We start from the raw sequence: 22509 nt of genomic DNA, 5'->3' as shown, positions 1-22509 counted from the left end.
ACAGTGTGTGGCATATGTAACATGGTGCATCACGGTGTGTGGCATATGTAACATGGTGCATCACGGTGTGTGGCATATGGTTAATTGAGCATCACGGTGTGGGGCATTTGTATAATGGAGTTCAAAGTTCTGGGGCACATGTAACATGGTGCATCACGGTGTGTGGCACATGTAACATGGTGCATCACGGTGTGTGGCATATGTATAATGGTGCATCACGGTGTGGGGCATATGTATAATGGTGCATCCCGGTATGGGGCATATGTATAATGGAGTATCCCGGTGTGGGGCATATGTATAATGGAGCATCCTGGTGTGGGGCATATGTATAATGGAGCATCACGGTGTGTGGCATATGTAACATGGTGCATCACGGTGTGTGGCATATGTAACATGGTGCATCACGGTGTGTGACATGTATAATGGGCATCACGGTGTGTGACATATGTATAATGGGCATCACGGTGTGGGGCATATGTATAATGGTGCATCACGGTGTGGGGCATTTGTATAACGGAGTATCACGTTGTTGGGCATATGTATAATGGGCATCGTGTGTGTGTGTGGAAAAAATGGGGAATGTAGCCTCGCAGGAGTTCCACGGTAGTAGCTGAAACTTCTAATTTTTGGCGCGTGCCTACGGCACGCGCAGATAACTCTTCTCCTCTGCCTCCAGTGTTGGGAGGTATGTTTTGGGGCATTGCAGTGTGTGGCATAATGTGTCAGGGGCATTACAGTTTGTGGCATTATGTGTAAAGGGCATTTTTTGGGATATTATGCAGATTTTTTAATTTTTTTTACTTTAGTAGCTCTTCGAGCGGTTTATTTTGTCGCGAGTAGCTCCCGACCCAAAAAAGGTTGGAGACCACTGCACTACAGGGACCCCGCCGGCCGCAGCCAGCTTTATACACATGACGGCGCCTCAGGTACCCCTACGGCACGGACACCCCTGACCACCCCAGCACTGCAGGGATGCCGGGGCCGCAAGTTTTTTCCACAGGTACCACCCCCCCTCCCCCCGGCACCGGGGCGCCCCCACCCGACTCGCCTGGGGCGCTCCGGTGCTTTGCACCGGCCCTGAACATGACACATTCATTCATTATTATACCTGGTACTTTACCTCCATCTACTTTATCTCTTGCCAAAGTTTAGTACATAGACCCCTAAGTTTGCTTAGTTCTATGCCTTCAAGTTCAAGTAAAGCTTTGAGGAGGATATGTCAGTCCTGCAAGGACAAATTAGAGCCAAATACCAGTCTGGGCTCTGCCAACCTGTCATGCTGTCCATCTCCAGCACCATCTGTGGAACTGAGGAGGCAAGTGATGAAAAGGCAAACTCCTAAATTGCTAAATTGCTCAGAAAAAATGCACCAGGCCACAGATCATCAGGTGCATGTTGTTTCCTAAAGAGGAGGAACAAATATGGAAGTTCCTATTCAAGTTATACCTGCACCAGTTCTAAAGATGCTCAGGTCAAAGAAATCTGCCCTGGAAATATTCACCCAGATATATTGACTATAAGAGTTCATGGTGCAGATGAACCTGACCTATGTGAGAGTTGGATGTTGAGAGCATGGTTGCATGCACTGAAAGATTTATGTTAGATCCAGAGACTGTACATAGTTACACTGTAAATAATTGATTTTCCTCAGAAGATGGCCTAGTGCCCATTATTCTTGTGATCTGTGTTGAGCATCCCTTCACCTTCCTCGTGTATATTGAGAGCAGAGTATACATCGTGAAATTATTTAAAAATCTTGTTTTTGCTTCTAAGATTCCTGAAAAACATTTAACCCCCCCCCCCCCCCCCCCAAAAAAAATAAAAAAATAAAAAATAAAGATAAGGTATAAGAAAAAAATGACAAAGTATTTTATAAATAAGTGGTCAGGAAAAGGTTGAACATACAATAATAAATAATACACAAACATAATAGAACCAATGAGAAAAAAGGGGGGTTTCTTACCAGAAGGCAAGAAGTGGGCGCCAAAAATGGGGTGTGTGTGATTCCAGCTCACACCAAGGAATGTCAATTCCTAGGAATATATATAGAAGAGAAAAAAAGGGGTTGTGGAGCGCTTGGAGGTGGTTATTGGTGGGTTGAAGTTATGAACTATAATTCAAAATAACTAAAAGGTCAATTGGGTATCACAAATCATGTACATTTATTAAGACACTGATAAAAAATGAGTAAGTGATAATGATACACTTAATCACATATAATAATTAAAAACAACACAAATATGGTGATAGATTATAAAAGAAATAGGACTGAGCCATATACTTAGAGCGTTCTCCCTTATGCCCTATAACCAGTGGCGGGCTGGGCCGGGGGGCAGGGTGCCACATGCCCCCCGGGCTGGTATGTATTGCTGTGTCCTGGGCCAGGCTTTGTGTGTCTGGCGAACGGGGCATGCAGAAGATGGACAGCAGAGCTCAGCTTGTGGCTCCCGGGTATAGAATGCCGGTGCTAGCCCTAAGAGCCTCCGGGAGCAGCAGCAGCTAGTCAGGAGGCTGTCAGATACTGCTGGTAAAGCCTGCGCTCCTCCTGACAGCTGAGCTCTGCTGTCTGTCTTCTGCGCAATCTGCCAGGACCGGGAACAAGGGGGTTCAAAGGTCACACTGCTCACAGCCGGCTGTGTGAGGGAGACAGGCTGCAGGCACAGAGGACACTTCCTGTCCGGCGATCTGCACTGTAAAGTGAGTGACGCTTAGAAGCTGAGAGCATGCTGTCCGCCTGCACACTTCACTAGGGAAAAGGTAAATAAATTTGTGTGCGCTGGGGGTTGAATATTGGAGGCCCAGGGAGAGTGCAGGGGGGATGCTTTAAGTGTACACATTGAATGGGTTGGGAAAACACTGTGTAGTGGGGACACTGAGGGGATTGAGGGGGTGCTGTGTGGCAGTAGGTGAAGTAGCGATTTGCATAATTTTAGCCCCTTGTCCTCCCCGCGGACCCACAAAATTCGGGATTTCATGCAGAGGAGAAGGGGGGAATGGAGGCTGGAGCAGTGATTCGGGAGACTTTCCCACCATCTTGGGCGGGGGGTCGCCGGGCCATTTACTGGTGTTTTCCCCCTGGGCTGAAAGTTGCCAGCCAGCCCCTGCCTATAGCTGGATCTATCTGTCCTCCTTATTCACTGGAAGTTATTAGTATGGGTGTCCATGAACCATGCTGGGATATTGTTGTCACTGTGTTTTTAGGAATTGCTGTCTCTGTAGATGGAATGACAGGTTCCACAAGCTGGTGGTAGGCTTTCCCAATAATGAGATGGTGGTGGTGTCCCAAAGATTTTCTTCCAGTGTAGAAATCAGGTAGGATCACAAATTGGAGGATGGTACCAGGAAAATGATGGTATAGGGAGTGTCCCGCAATATAGCTCAAGAGTCCAAGGTATTGGTGGGTATCATGACGTTTTGAAAAAGTTACCAGTGAGGGTAACGAAACGCGTCAGGATACCCACCAATACCTTGGACTCTTGAGCTATATTGCGGGACACTCCCTATACCATCATTTGCCTGGTACCAACCTCCAATTTGTGATCCTACCTGATTTCTACACTGGAAGAAAATCTTTGGGACACCACCACCATCTCATTATTGGGAAAGCCTACCACCAGCCTGTGGAACCTGTCATTCCATCTACAGAGACAGCAATTCCTAAAAACACAGTGGCAACAATATCCCAGCATGGTTCATGGACACCCATACTAATAACTTCCAGTGAATAAGGAGGACAGATAGATCCAGCTATTGGGCATAAGGGAGAACGCTCTAAGTATATGGCTCAGTCCTATTTCTTTTATAATCTATCACCATATTTGTGTGGTTTTTAATTATTATATGTGATTAAGTGTATCATTATCACTTACTCATTTTTTATCAGTGTCTTAATAAATGTATATGATTTGTGATACCCAATTGACCTTTTAGTTATTTTGAATTATAATTCATAACTTCAACCCACCAATAACCACCTCCAAGCGCTCCGCAACCCCTTTTTTTCTCTCTTCATAATAGAACCAATACTGCACTTTCTAAGCTCATGTTCTCCCAACTCATGGTAAGGCACCTGTCTCTTCTTCCTGCTAGCTGCCCTTTGATCGAGTGCACTGATTGAGTACTCAGATCCACACACACACACAGCAAACTTGGTAAAAGATGCTGCTACCACTGTGCATGTAGAAGGGGGGGAATGCGCAAATATGAGTGGACAAATTCAACTCGTATTGCACAGTTATTCTGGCGCTGTTATATATCAAATATAGAAAATATATGCAATATATATTACACCACAAATGTGGTTCAATATAATTGATCCACTGCTGCTGCAGATGGTTTTATATGAGTTAGCTAGAGCTCATAAGGAAAACGTCAAAGAAATATGGGGTTTAAAACCACTTTGCGCTGCTAGTGGATGGATGTTTATAGAATACCACCGGACAGAATGATACTGGACACACTGTTCAATATTTAAGTAAATTTATAGAGAAAAATATAAAAATGATACATATATCAAAAAAGGACATAAATTACAACATAGATTCATATAATAGTATACAATGTTAAAAGCATTAATCTATATGGCCATGTGTTAGTCACGTTTGCAAACTAATATTTGTAGAAATACTCCGGAGTATATTGGTAATGAGGATTAGTAGCAGTCATTCATAGTAGTTTGAATGCATAAGCAGGAGAGGGGAGGAGGAGAGGGGTGAGGATATGCGAAGCAGGTTAGCCAGCGGCACAATCAGATGTAGCTCAGTCAATTCAAGCTTAAACAGCAGGTTAGTGTGAAGCTGAAAGGTATGTGATATATCTCACCCTCCGTTGATATGTTTGAGGGGATACGTGTATCGGGGAGCTTCTGATGGTAATTGGCTCAACCCGACCACAGTGCAGAAATAATGCGGGGAGCTTGTTGGATCTTACCGCTCAACCCGGGATCCAGTAGTAGATATATATGCCCAGAAATCGTCCGGTACGGGCGGCTGTGATGGAAGCCAGATAGCGGAGGGGAGCGGGAGGGGAACCTCGACCGCCAGATGGTATTCACTCGCTGCTGCCAGATGACGGTGGATCACAAAAGATTTTCAAAGGACCGCGGCAGACCAGCTCGTGTGATGGGCGGTGGGAAGGGAGACACGGAGGTTTGCAGACGTGACGTGACCAGTGACGTCGACGCGTTTCGTCTCAGGAGGCGGAGACTTTTTCAAGACGGAAAGAAATCCGTCTTGAAAAAGTCTCCGCCTCCTGAGACGAAACGCGTCGACGTCACTGGTCACGTCACGTCACGTCACGTCTGCAAACCTCCGTGTCTCCCTTCCCACCGCCCATCACACGAGCTGGTCTGCCGCGGTCCTTTGAAAATCTTTTGTGATCCACCGTCATCTGGCAGCAGCGAGTGAATACCATCTGGCGGTCGAGGTTCCCCTCCCGCTCCCCTCCGCTATCTGGCTTCCATCACAGCCGCCCGTACCGGACGATTTCTGGGCATATATATCTACTACTGGATCCCGGGTTGAGCGGTAAGATCCAACAAGCTCCCCGCATTATTTCTGCACTGTGGTCGGGTTGAGCCAATTACCATCAGAAGCTCCCCGATACACGTATCCCCTCAAACATATCAACGGAGGGTGAGATATATCACATACCTTTCAGCTTCACACTAACCTGCTGTTTAAGCTTGAATTGACTGAGCTACATCTGATTGTGCCGCTGGCTAACCTGCTTCGCATATCCTCACCCCTCTCCTCCTCCCCTCTCCTGCTTATGCATTCAAACTACTATGAATGACTGCTACTAATCCTCATTACCAATATACTCCGGAGTATTTCTACAAATATTAGTTTGCAAACGTGACTAACACATGGCCATATAGATTAATGCTTTTAACATTGTATACTATTATATGAATCTATGTTGTAATTTATGTCCTTTTTTGATATATGTATCATTTTTATATTTTTCTCTATAAATTTACTTAAATATTGAACAGTGTGTCCAGTATCATTCTGTCCGGTGGTATTCTATAAACATCCATCCACTAGCAGCGCAAAGTGGTTTTAAACCCCATATTTCTTTGACGTTTACCACTGTGCATGTACAGCAGTACTGCTCTGACCCTTAAACTGCATGACATGGGAGCAGCTCTAGTAGTCATATTATATACCATTTCTATTGATGTTATAGTTTGAGCCACTTGCCAAGGAGAGAAGGTCTTCTGCCCCCTACCCCCTCTGCATTTGCCTATGCAAGTAATTAATGCAACTGTTGAATAGTACCATCATGTTACATAGTTACAGAGTTACATAGTAGTTAAGGCCGGATAAAGACATGCGTCCATCGAGTTCAACCTTGGTTAGTGTGTATGATCCATTTGCTACATCCTTTTTATGCGTTGTGTATTCTGATTTATTTAAAGACAGATTATGACTGTTGTTTGTACCCCTGGATGTTTTTACCCAATAGATGTTTGTCCAACCTTATTTGAAATGTTTTCATTGTGTCTGCCGACACCACCTCTCCAGGAAGAGAGTTTGACAATTTGGCTGCCCTGACCGTAAATAAATAGTTCCTTCTAAGGGAACAACATTTTTTTCCTCTAGTCTAAGATCATGCCCACGTGTCCTAGAGTCCTTCCTCAAAGCAAAAAGGTTGTCTGACAGTTCCTTATATGGGCCCTTAATATATTTTTACAAGTTTAGCATGTCTCCCCTTAAATGTCTCTTTTTTAAATAATCCCAATTTGTTCAATCTGTCTTAATAGTTTAAATTCTCCAACCCCTTTATACCCCTTTCACACCAGCCTAAATTCCCGGGTTGGGTCCGGGAACAACCCGGGACTAGCTCTGGTGTGAAAGGTTCCAGGGACAAATTCCCGGGTTAATTTGCCGGCAATTCAACCCTGCTACGTAGCAGGGTTGCTCCCGGGTCCTTCCAGGGTTACTGGCTGGTGTGAAAGGTGCAGGGACATGTCCCTGCTTCTTGTGTTGCCTCTGCTAGTGCTGATTTGCTAGCAGGGCAACATCCTGTTGTGGTAGACACTCACAGACACGCCCAGAGACAGCATACAGCGTGCAGGGAGACAGTGTGCATGTTCTGTGGCACCACAGACCCCAGAAGTTCATTTTAACCCCTGAAAGCCTGCAATGTGTGCCATGTCTTGGACAAATGAGGAGGTGAGAGAGCTATTAATCATTAGAGGGGAAAATGCTTTCATATGCCTTTTACTTTGTTTTATACAAGTAAACAAAGGCTGAAACACTACAAATTTTTTGTGTCTTAATTATTAATAATCAATAATATAATGTGAGCTTAAAAAAGGTAATTTTCAATGCTATTCTAATAGAAATGCAGGGTCATCCCGGGTTCAGTGTGAAAGGTGCCGACCCGGGTTGTCCCTGCTTCAAAAGCATGTGTGAATGGGTCCCAACCCGGGAATGTCCCTGCTTGTCCCTGGAATTTAATTCCAGGGTTTGTCTCTGCATTTCTGGTGTGAAAGGGGTATTATTCGCATTGCTGCTCTTCTTTGGACTTTTTCCAGTTCTAGGATGCCCTTTTTATAGTGTGGGGCCCAGAATTAAACTCCACATTTTAGATGTGGTCTAACCAATGCTTTGTAGAGTGGCATAATTACATTTGAGTCCCAAGTCTCCATACCCCTTCTTGTTTGCCTTATTTGTTGCTACATGACACTGAGCACTACACCCCAGTTTGTTATAAATTTGGACTCCTAGATCCTTTTCCAGTTCTGAAATATCCACAGGAACCCCGCTTAGATTATAACTAGCACACTGGTTATGTCTCACAAGATGCATAACATTGCATTTATCCACATTGAACCTCATTTTCTAAATTTGTGCCCACTCTTCTAGTCTATTAATATTGCTCTGAAGCGTGGAGACATCATTGATTGTTCTATTTTTAATGTTGATGTTCTTTTTATTGTCACTAAACCATACATATCAGATCATAGTTCAGTTGTTGTTCAGTGTCCAACGCAATGCATGGATGATACAAATAGCTACTAATTGAATTGATTCAGGCATATTTTGTCAGTTGGCTGTAATGAGAGCTTATTTGCCAGTGGATCTCAGGAGGCTTTTTGACCCAAGCTACATGCAAGAGGAATTTCACTATAACACCCATTGTAACTGTAAGATGATAATAATAATAATAATAATAATAATAATAATAATAATAATATTAATAACAATATTAATATAACGCTTTCTCAAAGATAGGATTCACTCCTTCAGGATGCCTCTATGGGCTGCTGTGGCTGCAGCCCAAATAAACGGGTTCTGCGCATGTGCAGTACAGAGGACGACACTATGCATGTGCTGGTCCTGGATACCTGTATAAACTTCTATGGACTGCTGCCAAAGCAGCCTATCGAGACTGGTGACCAGCGCATGTGCAGTACCAAAGGAGCTACTGCCCATGCGCCAATCCTGGGAATGCGATGGGGGGTTGGGAACGGCTGTGTGGACCAGCAGGCAGGGTGGCTGGGACCAGCAGGCACCAGAGGTGGGGACCAGTAGCAGTGGAACTTGGAGTGGTGAGGGGCCCAGATGCAAAAATATCATTTGGGCCCCTCTCCTCCACTACAACCCTAGTTCACAATATGCCACACAGCAGTGGGTGACAGGGAGAGGCAGAGGGTAACAGTATTAGGCGTGGGGAGGCAGAGGTTGACAGTGAGTGTAAGAAGGACAAGGGAACCAGTTGGTGACACTCAGTAAGTTTGCTCAGCTCACAGTGCTGCACAGCGATTGGTGATCTGACTAGATTTGGCCTGCATGCAGGATCTTAATCACCTGTCGATATTGTTGAGCAGGGCTGGGCATCGTATCGCTATGGCCCCATACTACACTGAGTGATGTAGGGTAATTTTGTGAGAGATCTAGTCAGATTGCTTTGAAAATGGGCTGAAATCGCCCCTTTTGTAGGCCCCAAAAGTTACATTGGCATAGCCATCCAGCAGTCACATTATGTACTTTAATCCACACAGTACATCGGGATGGTTGATAGCTAAGAAGCATGTGATAAATTAGGCCTTAATTTAATTCCTCGGCTATCACCTGCAAGTCACCCCCACCCCACGTCCTGGCACCCTAGGCTGCAGTTTAATCAGCCTATTTTTTAATCAAGCACTGGTGACAGGGAGAGGCAGAGGGTGATAGCATAAGGCAGTGGAAGGCAGGTGACAGGGAGAGGCAGAGGGTGACAGCATATTGCAGGGAGAGGTAAACATAGAGGAAGTCAGTGACGTCAAAAGGCAATGAGACGCAGAGGATGACAGCGGCAGGGGGCAGTGGGGAGGCAGAAGGTGCTGGGAAGCAGTGGGGTACAGGAAGAGGCAGTGGGTGACAGGTGTACAAGCACAATGTCCTGTATGGTGTGGAGAACAGGGGGAATGTACCTTGGTGGGGGCAGGAACACAGTGGTCTCTAGTATGTCCCTGCCCTCAGTGCTTCCCAGTGTTAGCTGCCTTTAATTCACAGTCAGCAGGTAATGGGAAAAAATGTACAGCGATTCAGAAACTACAGGCAGCATATGGCTGTGATCAATAGTGCTGATAGGTGGCAGGACTCTTCAATCAGCTGGCATGGAAAAGATCAGCCCTGCCACCCTAAGGTAAGGAGCAGGTCCATCATGCATTGGGGTCCACCCTACTCTGGGTCATTCATCTGACATTGCTCAAAATGGTCTGCGGGGGGCCCATTCATTGTTGTTCTGGGCAGAAGTGACCCCTTAGCCCTCAAGGGCCCTGGTGCAATGCACCTGCTGCACCAATGGTAGTTCTGCCTCTGAACTGGATTGTAAAGTAATGTTGCAAACAAAGGGGCTAATTCAGCATGGATTGTTAATGTGAGATTTCACCGAGGACAGCGAGGAGTAAGCCGCTGCCCAGACAGAAACAGAAAAACTCCCCCTGCTAAATTGTGACAGAATTGCTAATGGATCTCTAAAGGGTATCCACTCACAAAGCCATATGCAATTCCCGAACCATTGAAAGGATTTTATGGTCTGTACGAATGTGAGAAGCTCTGACCTCACTGGGTTTGCTTGTCAGCAGCGGAGAAGAGCAGCCTGGGATAATACACACAGACTGCTTTCTGAGTCCTGGGGTTCCTGTACCTCTTTTTTGTTTTGGACAGACCAGCGGGGGAGCATGTGGCAAGGTGAGTATGTATGTCTGCATGCATGAATGTGTCTATGCATGTATGTAATAAAGTTTTACTGTCCATGGTGTGTGTGTGTGTGTAATTATTTTAATCTTGGTCATGCTTTGGAACTACAAGTACAAAGGGCCCTTTCATGCCCGCATGCTGAGACTTGTGGTTCTGGAAGTCCCTGCATGCAGGGGAGGCTTGCTAAGACTTTTAGTTCTACAGAACAACCCAAGGTTAAAAATCTATTAAATCTATTTTTTTACTACAAAATATAAGCCTGTGTCCACTGCCCAAGAACGCAGTGGACAGTGCCGGGCTTCAGCCCTGGATGGGTGAAGCTACAGGGGTCATGTTTCTGCCTGGGGACCTGGTGTAAAAAGTGTCCCCTTGCTGTGGCATGACAGCGCTGGCTGCTGGAGCCAGGTGCTGGTTCCAAAATACATGGGACCCATACTCTGTTTGTCCCCCGTATTTTAGGGACCAGGACCGGTCCAAGAGCCCAGTGCTGATTTCTTAAATACAGGGGATCCCCACTATTTTTTCCACCATACTTTGTGATCTGGGGCTGGTTATGCCCAGGAGGGACCCCACACCATTTCTGACTTTGTCTAAAAAAAACCACACCCTATTACATTTACAATTTTTAGGTGAAAATGTAAAATGTGACATGTGCGATATGGTGCGATTTTCCTAAAAAATCGCACCCTATTAGATTCTTTGCCCCATGTGCACTACACACAATAAGCACCACTAGTGGTGTCCTATGTTCATAGTTTCTGTACTGTATTATGTTCAAACTGTTAAGTGCCTTGAGTCCTACTGGAGAAAGAGCACTACATAGAATTATTATTATTATTATTATTATTATTATTATTATTATTATTATTATTACAGGTTGAGTATCCCGTATCCAAAATGCTCGGGACCAGGAGAATTTTGGATAACGGATTATTCCGTATTTCGGAATATTTTAATATTTCAATGATGTATTTTGAAGTATCTTGCATTTATGCTGTATAAACACATAATATACACACAAATATATTTTATTACCACATAAAATACACACAAATATATTTTAATTGTTCAAAAAACAAGGTTTCAAAACGTGAAACAAAATGTGTGTACTATCTCAGCACTGAATTTGAATGGCAAGCAATCATTGTCTTGCACATATATAGTGCCAGTTACATATCATGTCCCCAGTGATGCTGTTACATATGTCCCCAGTGAGTTTTTAGCAAAAAAAAAATTTTTTTTCACTTTCTGGAATGTCCGTATTTCGGAATAATTCGGATAACGGATATTCGGATACGGGATACTCGACCTGTATTATCATTATTAACACATGTTACAATATATTTTATCCACCAATACAGAGAAATGTATGCTCTAGTTGTCCATTAAGAAAATACAAAAGGTAAAAGAGTAAATGAATTGAGATAAAATCCAATCCTGGCTCCCTAGGAAGTTACAGCTACAAGTGGTTGTGTAAGGCAGCCGTTCCTGTCCATATGATCACTAAATGTGTATGATGAGTGATGACTGCAAGGTGCAGAATAGGGTAAAATAATAAATCTAGTGTGTATGTTTGGAGAACCGAGGGTGTGTTGGGGGAGTGTAATCTCCCTAATTAGATCCTTTCAGGTTTATTATCCTTGTAAAAAGCCCTAATAAACAAACTGCTGTCAAATTGTCATGGGATGTCAATCTACATATTCATAACAATAACCTGTTAAGGATCAGATTATACAGTGAATGAATAAAATAAATATATTTTTTTTATAAATAATGTCTGATATGCATAAACATACATGACCTCAATTTGGTGCAAATATCCCTTCAGGGCTTGTTGTCTACAGTACTAGTTTTCAATTTAAATAGCACAGTTAAAAATACATTAAATGAATTTCACTAAATAAATGAAAAAAAAAGCTTGCTAACACATATAATATCAGTACGTGTGTGGCATGCCAGCAAAATGAAATGCCCATAGTAAGCAATCTCATGTGCTATGCCCAATATCAAAGTAACATTGGGAGCCAGTCTCCTAAAATGTTATATCTTTTTTCCAAGATCTTGTATTTTTGTAATAACATATTAGATGATAGTGTGTATGCCCAGGATATGTCAATAGCATCTTGGACCTCCAGGATTATTTCTTGTAGTAAACCATAGGCTGCTTGCTGTAGTGAAGAAGAATTTGTTGCTGACATCTGAACTGCAAAACGAGTGGTCATTAATTAGCTGGCCATCCTTTTCTTGACCACAAGGGGAGGCTCCATGGGGGGCTGCCATGCAGTTCAAAATTCAAATAGGGGAGGCATAGCAACTGCCACCAACTACCATTCCAAACTCATTGACAGTTGGTGTGGGTCTCAGAATATTTACCTGCAGTTGGGATTCCGATGGTCATTTGCCCGACAAGGTAATCACCACTGTCAGGAGCCTGACAGTCAGAATCCTAACTTGCATGGACTATTTTCCCTTGTGGGGGTCCACAACACCAGTAGAAGGAGAATAGAATAGGTGGCGAGGGCATCTCGCCACAGAGCCCGCAGCATGGCGAGCACAGCTCACCACCAAGCCTGCAAGGGGCTTCAATGTGCTTGTCCCCCTGCTGGGTTCCTGACAGTAGAGACGTCAAAATCCCAACATTCGTTGAGTTATACCATACCCGTTGGTGATGCTCCCCTATTTGAATTTGGACTGTGCTGCAGCCCCACCACTGGAGCCACCACTATTGACCACAATACTTTCACTACTGTCCACATACCACTTGTGGAATTTCTTGCAGCCAGGTTCACATTGTATTGTAATATTCAGAGAAAAGGAGTAGACATACTAAACTCTAAATTGTTTAATTTGACCAGAGTACCAGAAATACACTCTGCCTGTAGAGTGCACCGCTAAAAAAGGCATCATTGTCCTTACCACCTGTAAACAATTTAGCAGCCAGGAAGCAGATAGTCAGTCTCTAATTGTTCTGTATTCATCTTTAAATAATAATTTATGTATCTGAATTACCAAAATGCATTACAAATTCATGCTTGAAACCTTGGCATTGCAGGTAGATAAAGAATGCAGGAACTTTGCAATAATCTGAGTCTGAAGTTAATACACCGTTTCTGTGTTTGATCATTTCCACACTGACACATTCATATATCTTCTGTTTTTTTTCCTCCTATTGAAATATGTATTGAAATTCTTTCTAACGTTTTACATCAGCAGTTTCCAGAAAGATACACTAGGAGCTAATAGGATTAATGGAAATGCTTGGGCAAGATTTCAAGGCACCTTAAAAAATTTAAGTTAAAAATGAAGGAAGCCTTTGTTTTTTCTCAACCAGTTTGTAAAAATGCACAGCACAGAATCCAAAGAACCAAAACCTTACAATATTTGTGCAATTATTCATTTATCCAGATATTTAAAATACACTCCATGCATTGTAACCTGATAATACTATTATAATACGCATTAAAGTGTGCAATGTATGTATTGAAAAACATGATTTTATGAAATGCTTTATAGATAAGTTATAGTTTATTTGTACTCTTAATTTAATGTATTGTTCTGTTTAAAATAAGTATGGGTACATTTTCCATAATTAAATCTTTAGATGTCTTGGTATATAATTTACAAAATACTTCCACTCCAGGGGTGTACCCAGAACTTTAGCAACATTTTGATATGACCCCGATTAAAATTCTTCCAGAGAGACAACTCTGCTGCAATTGTTCATTTTATGCTGCATAAAAACCTTAGCAATTCCCTAGTTCATATTATGTTACATTGTATGGCTGGCAGTACACATTATGCAACACAGTATCCCCAATTCACATTACAGTATGTCATGCACTGTCCCCAGTTCATGATATGGCACACTATACACCCACTTAATATTGAACCACATTATGGTGCCTTGTTCCTATTATGTAACATCATAATTCCCTCCATTTCATTTTAAACAACATTTAAAATGTACAATTTTGCCCCAAAACAAAAGTTTGCAAGGGCCCCTATGTACCACCCAATGCTTAAAAAAGTATATAACACATTTAACTTGACAGGAAAGCAGGCCCCTCTCAGTCCTGGGCCCCATAGCAGCTGCACTCACTGTACCTAAGGTAAATATGCACTTGCATTCTCAATTTTTATATAGGTTTGTAAAACAGTATTTAAAAGATTGGACTTCATATAGTTTTCATTGATTTATTAATTCATTAAAACTCTAGGGCATTTCAGCTTACTGCTGTTTGCTAATTAATGAATGGAGTTCATAGCCCCTTTAGCGAGTTCTAAAAAATAAATAAATATCAGATGTTCCGTCATTAAACATGATCCAAGCCACAGATGAGATGACAATAGAGACCTACCTGTGGTGTTAATTAGATCATTGGAACATGTCTGCACTCTGCAGCTCCCATGGCCAGTGTGAATGTTATTCTAAGCTTAGTAACTTTTCTGTAAACTTACCTACATTGCGGATCTATCCAAATTGTAACATAAGAACTAATTTGTACCTGACTAACTTTAGCTATGAAATACACTATTACACTTCAGATTTTATTGCATTACATAGAAATAGAAATAAACAATTACTTATTTATCACTTAAGCTCCAATTGTAAAACGCAACGGAATATGCTGCGCAATATAAGAAACTGTAAATAAATAAATAAAGTGAGCAACCATAAGCAACCAGCCAATAGTGACAAGCATAGCGGCGATGTACTCAGGACGTTGGGGTTGGGTGGCGGGCCCTCTCTGGGTGGAACTGTGAAGTGGGTTTGTGTGACGTCATGTGGTAGTCAGAGTCCAATAGTGTTCCTATAGGAGGCACAGTAATGGAGCCTAGTGCCAGTATTAGTGACATAAATACAAGTCTGAGCATCATTACTGGGTCTGTGTAACACAATTACAAGTACAACTAGCAGCCAGCCGTTGTGATGGATGGGACAGATTTTTATGGTGCCCAGCCAAGGTCCCTCGGAACCTGCCATGCCCAAGACCCAAGCCTAGGTAATTACACAGGGAATGTTGGACTATAGCCTTGTACATCTAACATAACATTGCATCATTATTTCCCAGTGCTATCCTGAAGCCACAGAGAAAGCTATTTATTGGAGCTCCACTGATGTTAATGTTTAGGGATGTATACAGTGTATGACCAGGTAAATTAATAGATGGTGCAATGAGCCACGTGTACACAACAAATAAATAATTATCTTTTTACACCCAGAATTCTGTATTATAATCAGCAGCGTAACTACATTTTGGGCGCCCCCCGCCGTTAAAGGGAGGGCGCCCAGTCACTCACCCGCCCTCCGCCCGCCGGCCGCCGCCCGCCGCACCAACCCCCGCAGTCTTACCTAGGTTCAGTACGCGCTGGTCCCGGCTCCCTTCTTCTGCTATAAGGACCACCACAAAATGTCCACCCCTATACAGCAGACAGTTTCAGAGAACTGTGTGCTATATGGGGGCGGCCATTTTGTGGTGGTCCTCAGCAGAAGAAGGGAGCCGGGACCAGCGCATACTGAACACAGGTAAAGACTGGGGATGGGGGGGTTTGCGGGGGTTGGTGCGGCGGGCGGCGGGTGTAACGTAACTATAGCACTGCAGCCCCCAGCGCCCGCACATGCATAGCGCCCCCCCGCGGTCGCGGGGGCTGCGGTACTATAGTTACGCCACTGATTATAATACCAAATGTGCTAAACATATTTTGAAGTGGCAGAACACATTACAACCATCTGCAATAACTCCTATACACAGATAATGTATTTTCTGAAATCTGACGCACATATGGGGTTTTACCAGGATTCCTTGTGAAGAGGACTAGGAGATATAGTAGATTGCTCACATATTAATGGTAATATGGCACTGTTGGCAGTTGGTAACCTCACTCCAAATGGCCTGGGTATGACCTCACTAACTTTACAGGAACCCATTCCTTCCATTAGAAAGGGAACTGATGCCACCACTTCTAGTTTCACACATTCAGCTCATTAACATTTTCCATGTTTGTGGTCAAGTAGCCAAAAGTGAAAGAGGTTTTATGTAGAAGGGGTTCAGTCAGTATGCTAATACATGTATGAATGTGATCAAATAATAGCCGAATATCACGTTCATTAGAAAACCTGGTGTTTAATGAGGGGTAGAACAAGCTATTACCACTACTGTATTAGAGGCAGTTCAGGCTTCTGTGACCTATATTGGACTACTCTGCAGCTTTCTAACAGCTTTATATGTTACTAGTGTGTCTAGAAATTCCCAGTTATGTTTTAAGCCCATGCATTTAATATGTACAGTATACGCTAGGTGTATATTATTGTAAATGCAGTAACTGAAGTTTAGGTAATGGTAGTATTTTTGAGAAAGCCTTTATTTAGGAAATAACATATAAATAAGTCTCTTTGCTGAATTAGGCAACAGGATGTTCTTATCAAGTCCTACGCATTCTTGGATTAAATACCTTCTTTTGGTTGTGTATGAAATTCCAGCAGTTACTATGCCGATGGTAGTTATTTCAACCCTAGCCCTAACCCAAACTGTCCCCACCAGCAGCCTAACCCCTACAGTTCCCTCCCCTGTCTAAGCATTACCCCCCGCAGCCCAACCCTAACCCATTCCCTGGTGCCTCACCATAACCTATGTACTCCATTGGGATTCTGACCATCAGGTTCCCACTGTCGGTATTATTACTGACAGGATCCCGACTGCTGAGATCCTGAGTGCATCCCCCTTTTCTGTGTCTGTTTTATAATCTTCTGTGGAAATTGTCAAATAATTAAGCATACAGTTATGTGTTAACCACAGATTGCTATATAATGTGTTTAAATCATAAGTTTAGCAGCTCCTGTTGCGTTGCTCTTAGACTTCCCCCTGAAGCTCAGTAGTAAAATGTGTGATGAACAGTAATGCTGGGCATACATGCCATAATAATTATCTTACCAATCCCCCAAATATCAGTGGATCGAACAAAGCATTATAGTGCATACGTGGGAATACCTAGTATTTTTCCCCCATATGTTTGGAACCGGTCCAAGAACCCAGTGCTGGTTCTTTAAATACATGCAAACCTCATGCAAATTGTTCCCTGTATTTTTATAACCAGCACTGGCTCAAACAGCCCAGTAATCAATTACCAGACATAATTTGGTTTCTCTCTAAGGGCGGGATGTTGTAACATCCGCGCCCATTATCGCCGGCTACCGCATTATTAGTAACGGCATATGCTGTAACATATGCCGTTATTCATGCAAGGGACAGCTCTTGCGGTAAGAGCTGTCCCTTGCGATGCGGTGCCGGCGCTGGACTTCCGGGTCTGTGACCCGGGAGTCCATCTGCGCATGCGCAGACCCCGGCGCCGGCCGCAGGGCACGCTGGGAGGGATCCGTGACGGATCCCTCAAACAGCGCTGCGGTAAGAAGCCCATAGGCTTCTGCAGGGATTCGCCAGCTTTAGCTGGCGATTCCCTCCGCAGCGCTGGCACTGCGGAGGGGGCATATAGCATATAGAAATGCGGTAGAAACCCCGAAAACGGGGTTTTTACCGCATTTCTGCTATATAGCATCCCGCCCTAAGGGTCAGATGTATCAAGCTTTCAAAAGTGATAAATTATAGAGTGATAAACAACCAGCCAATCAGCTCCCACCTGTCATTTTTCAAACTCAGGAAGTACCAAGTCAGTTAGCAGCTGATTGGCTGGCTGTTTTCACTCTCCATTTTATCACTTTTTGAAGCTTGATACATCTGGCCCTTAGTGTTTTGTCTCAATTCCAGGGTTGGACTATGACTTTATAGACTTAAACTCTTTAAAATGTTACATAAGGGGTGACATTTATTAGAGATCGTTGTTGTGTTTTTGGCGATTTATATCGCAAAAACGGCAGGTTTTTTTTCCCCCCCCAAATCGACTACTTAATGGGTGGCGATTTGCGGCATAAATCGCACTTTTTGCCGCTAATTCGCACTTTCTGAAGTGCCGATTTACAACATCGCATCCAGATGTTTTCCCATTGAAAAAGATACAAATCGCTAATTTAATGTCTGCCGCATTTGGAAATCGACAGCAAAATGCGATTTTTGCCCCCCCAAAAAACAGACCAAGTACAGGGTGGCGATTTGCTTAAAATCGCCAGCGTTTGAGCGTAGAAACGGTTAAATATCTCACAGGTGACCCATATAGCACTTACTAACTCCCCTACATATACTCCCACATGATTATGGACACCTGTGAGGCTGTTTGAGATGGACATTTTGCAGAGTGGACTGGAGGTGCTAGTGTGTGAGCTGGGGCATTTGGAGGAGCTCCGCAGGAGGGATGATGCTGCTGCCCACCAGATCAAGGTACCCCGACCACTCCGTGCTTCTCATCGGTACCGTGCTAGGGTGTACCTGGACTCCCTCTCTGATCAACAGGTGGTGGACATGTTTAGGTTGAACCGACAGAACCTGTTGAACTTATATGAGCAGGTGAGAGATGATTTGGACCCTTGTGGGGGGGCCAACTATGCAGTGTCTGGGCTGCAGAAATTAATGTGCGCCCTCCACTTGTTTGCCACAGGCTCCACTCAGTCTGTGAGCTCATGGGCCTTGGGGGTGTCACAAGCCACTTTCTCTAAACATTTTTCTCAAGTGTTAAATGCATTAAAGAAGCTGTGGTGCACATATATCACATTCCCACGTTGTGAGTCGAGTGGCAGGACCTGAAGGTGGCATTCTATCAGCTCTCAGCATTTCCAAATGTGCTGGGAGCCATAGATTGCACCCACATTGGGATTCGGGCCCCGCACGTGAGGGAGCATGTCTATGTCAATCGCAGGGGCAGACATTCCCTCAATGTGCAGGTGGTCTGCGATGCCAACCTCCGAATTCTCAGTGTGGTTGCAGGCTACCCCGGGAACTGCCATGATGCCTATATCCTGCAGCACTCAGCTCTCTGGGACCGTTTCCACAACAACACCATGCCAGAGGGCTGGCTACTTGGTAAGTCACTTACCACTGTTTACATGCTGTTTGCTTACCTATGTCTTTACCTTTAACATCCATGTGTGTAACCTTCTAATCAAGAGTCATTTCTGCTGTAATTCTTTATACCAGGCCAAACAATGTAGTATAGGCTGCTACTATTATGTACCAATTACCCACATGATATGTGACCACACAAATCCCTTTACATGTTAGGTGACTCAGGATATGGGTGTCATTCGTGGCTCATGACACCTCTGCGGAACCCACAAAGCCCTGCACAGCACCGCTACAATGCTGCACATATTGCTACCCGCAATGTAGTGGAACGCACCTTTGGGGTGCTGAAAAGCCGATTTAGGTGTTTGGACAGGTCAGCAGGTACACTGCTATACCACCCTGCCAAAGTGGTTTTGGTTGTCCAGGCTTGCTGCATGCTGCATAACATAGCTTTGGGTCAACCAAATTATGTAGATGTGGCCCCTGCAGCAGTCGTACAGGAAGCTCAAACTACTGATGTTGTAGTGCGAAGTACACGGAGGGGGGATTTGGTTCGTACACGGATGATCCTGCAGCATTTCACAGGTAATTTGTGTGTGTACAATGAATAGTAATGGGGAACCTGTAACACACATACATTGGTAACATGACATTTTTCCCTGTCCATGTTAATTGCCCAGAAGCAGACCAACAATAATGGGCAACACCTGCAAGCTACCCCACCACAGCATACTTTATGCCTGGCAACATGATAACACCTATAACAATGTCAAGTAAGTACTGTAGTTTTCTGTGTGTACAAATGTTGGCAAATACAAATTAACATAGGCTTAATGGATGGAGGTGACATCGATCATTGATCTGAGGTGGTTGAAATGTTGCAAAACAAGTGGCGGCTACATACAGTATGCAATTCCCAATGCTTATCCCCTTCAAATGTGACTATTTCCTTACAATCCCATTACAAATAAGCACACACAACCCAAAGTCCCGTGTCTGCTAAAATGTGACTAGTTGACAATACATAATAGAACAGTGTGGGTAATCATTTGTAAAGAATGACAACAAGTTTGCTGGATACAAATAATTTTTACTTGCAGAAAAATTTAGCCATAGGCCATAGCATATCAAACATTTGCAGGAACAATCACTGCAAGAGTGAATGAAAAAAAGAATGAACATGATACACATGTAAATGCAAAGAAGATTATTCATGTTTAAATACAGCCCGGGTATTAGCACCCTTACCACTAGTGGCACCACCACCCCTAGTACGGACACTACGCCGTGGGGGAGTAGTGGGGGACCCACTCATGGGTGTGGAGGATACACTACTGCTTTGGGTAGATGTGGTTTGGTGCTGACCTAACAAACTAGTTGCACTGAGGCTGATTTGCGTTTGTAGGGACATCAACGCAGTTGTTTGCCCATTAATTGCTTGGGTCTGTTCAACCATATTGGCATTTAGACCTCTAAAATTAGTAGTTTGACCCTGAATGGCTTGGCCAATTTCTGCTAAGCGTGTGTCTAATGTAGAGACAAGACGAATTTGTGTCCCTACATTAGCCCGCACACTTTGAGAAATTTGTCTCATTTGCAGAGCTATGTTCCGCACATACCCCTTCACCGTTTCTAGTTGGGTGGTCTGCACCTCCATAAAAGCAAGTTGTTTCCCCTTAAAAAGATGGATGGATTGCGCCAACTCCTCCGCACTAGTGGGGGTGTCGGTGGCTGCAATGATTGTGGCCTGCTGCCTATGTGACTGCGTATAGGGGGCCTCATTGACTGGGTGTGCTTGGTTTTGTGCAGGCTCCAACGATGTCACCGTCTCCAAGATGATTTCACTCATGTCGTCCATATTTTGCATGGGATCCGTTGGTTCAGGCATCGGTTGTGAAGGACCTACACATGAGAAAAGAGTGGTAAGTATGCTATGCAGATTGGTGTATGGTGGGTCATGTTACCTTAGTTGGAATGGTTAGGTGTTGCTCATGCATTATGCATTGACACAGGCTACTGTGGTGGGGACAGCCATGTGTGAATTGTGCAATGTGTGTGTGTAACACTATGATATCTCACCTGCAGACTGGACAGTGTGACCAATCGGATGTGGCTGATGTTGGTCAACAGCAGGCTGGGACTCCAGAGCTGGAGCTGTTTGAAAGAAGAAGACATTTTCCATTATTATCATTTGCACCTAACTGGCACTTTTCGAAATATGCAGATACAAACTTTCCCTCAATCAAACTTTTTGACCCTGATATGATTACATAAGGAATTTGAAGACTTTGAACTGAAGTGGTTATTTGAGTATTATGACTGTGTTCGATATTTTGCATCCACTTGAAAGACCAGCAGATTAGACCTGTAAAAGTGACTGTAAAGTGCTTTTCCAACTACCCAGAGGATTGATATGGATTAACAATCAAGTACACTGCAGGCCTACAGTGTTTAGGACAGCACACATTAATTGGATCTGTGGAACTACATAACCCAGCAAAATGCAGAGTCCATTATTTAGCAATGCAAGGTAGCAAAATGTGATTTTGCTGGGATATGTAGTTCCACACACAGAAATCTTTTGGACACATAAAGCATAGCACCATAATAGCATGCGCACATGACATAGCAAAATGTTACATTGACATGTGTGGACACTTACCAGTTGGCGGTGGAGTGGGGGGCCTGTCTGTGACGGCAATGTGGATGCCGGGAAGCACCTCCGGTGGGATGATTCGGCGTAGCAGCCTCTCATAGGCCTTAAAGCGGACCTCCTGCCTAGGGCCACCTCCTGTGCGACAGGCCTCTTTCTTCTCCAGGGCAAGCTTGGCTTTGAGGAGGCGCTTGATGTCATTGTATCGCTTTTTGACGTTGCGCACACTCCTCTTGTGTGTGCTAACTGCATTTACCGCGGAGGTGATACTGTCCCACATCCCCTTCTTCCTTGCCACACTTGTGCGATGATGGTGAGGACCAAGTAGGCGGTCATACAGGGGCAGGAGTGCACGCACCAGGGCCATATTCTCCTCATATGAGAACCTGACTTTCCTCCCACTAGCTGTACGAGCTGCATCATCCTCCTCCACATTTCAAGCCTCACCCTCTTCCTCCTCCTCCTTTCCTGGTTCTTCACCCAGCACCTCCAATTCAGCTTCCTCTGCCTCCTGCACAGGCCAGTCCACCTCTGAGAAATCCCCCTCTTGCAGCTCCTCCTCTGTGTGCCTGGCACTCTGTTCCTCCTGTGAGGACACCTGGCTTGTGCCTGCTTCCTCCTCATCCTCCATAGCCACCTGCTCAGCTTCCACCATGTGGCCTCTCCCTGGCGCAGCTCTTGCTGGGAGCATGCTGGCTCTCCCTGTCCT

The 22509-nt window shown here is 44.1% G+C and overlaps 1 protein-coding gene across 1 annotated transcript; it reads right to left on the bottom strand.

Annotated features, from left to right (window-relative positions):
- Positions 1–1435: 1435 nt before the first annotated feature.
- On the bottom strand, positions 1436–22229 carry LOC146073007 (uncharacterized). Its single transcript, XM_083180180.1, has 5 exons — positions 21810–22229; positions 21227–21301; positions 20965–21049; positions 3547–3639; positions 1436–1487 (listed from the first exon to the last, which is right to left on the bottom strand). The coding sequence occupies exons 1-5, from the start codon at positions 22165–22167 to the stop codon at positions 1436–1438; spliced, it is 663 nt and encodes a 220-aa protein (XP_083036306.1). The 5' UTR covers positions 22168–22229.
- Positions 22230–22509: the final 280 nt, after the last annotated feature.

Source organism: Crinia signifera, chromosome 4 (assembly GCF_055691185.1).
Source record: "Crinia signifera chromosome 4, ASM5569118v1, whole genome shotgun sequence".
Lineage (NCBI taxonomy): Eukaryota > Metazoa > Chordata > Amphibia > Anura > Myobatrachidae > Crinia > Crinia signifera.
This window is presented reverse-complemented; position numbering and strand designations above follow the sequence as displayed.

What these genes read in the sequence shown, in the direction of transcription:
- LOC146073007 (XM_083180180.1), bottom strand. Translation starts at nt 22,167, where the DNA reads ATGGCCCTGGTGCGTGCACTCCTGCCCCTGTATGACCGCCTACTTGGT. An exon ending in ATCTTGGAGACGGTGACATC is followed by an intron (nt 3,640 to 20,964) that starts GTTGGAGCCTGC and finishes CTGTCTCTGTAG; the next exon opens with ATGGAATGACAGGTTCCACA. An exon ending in TCTTCCAGTGTAGAAATCAG is followed by an intron (nt 1,488 to 3,546) that starts GTAGGATCACAA and finishes GAATATTTCCAG; the next exon opens with GGCAGATTTCTTTGACCTGA.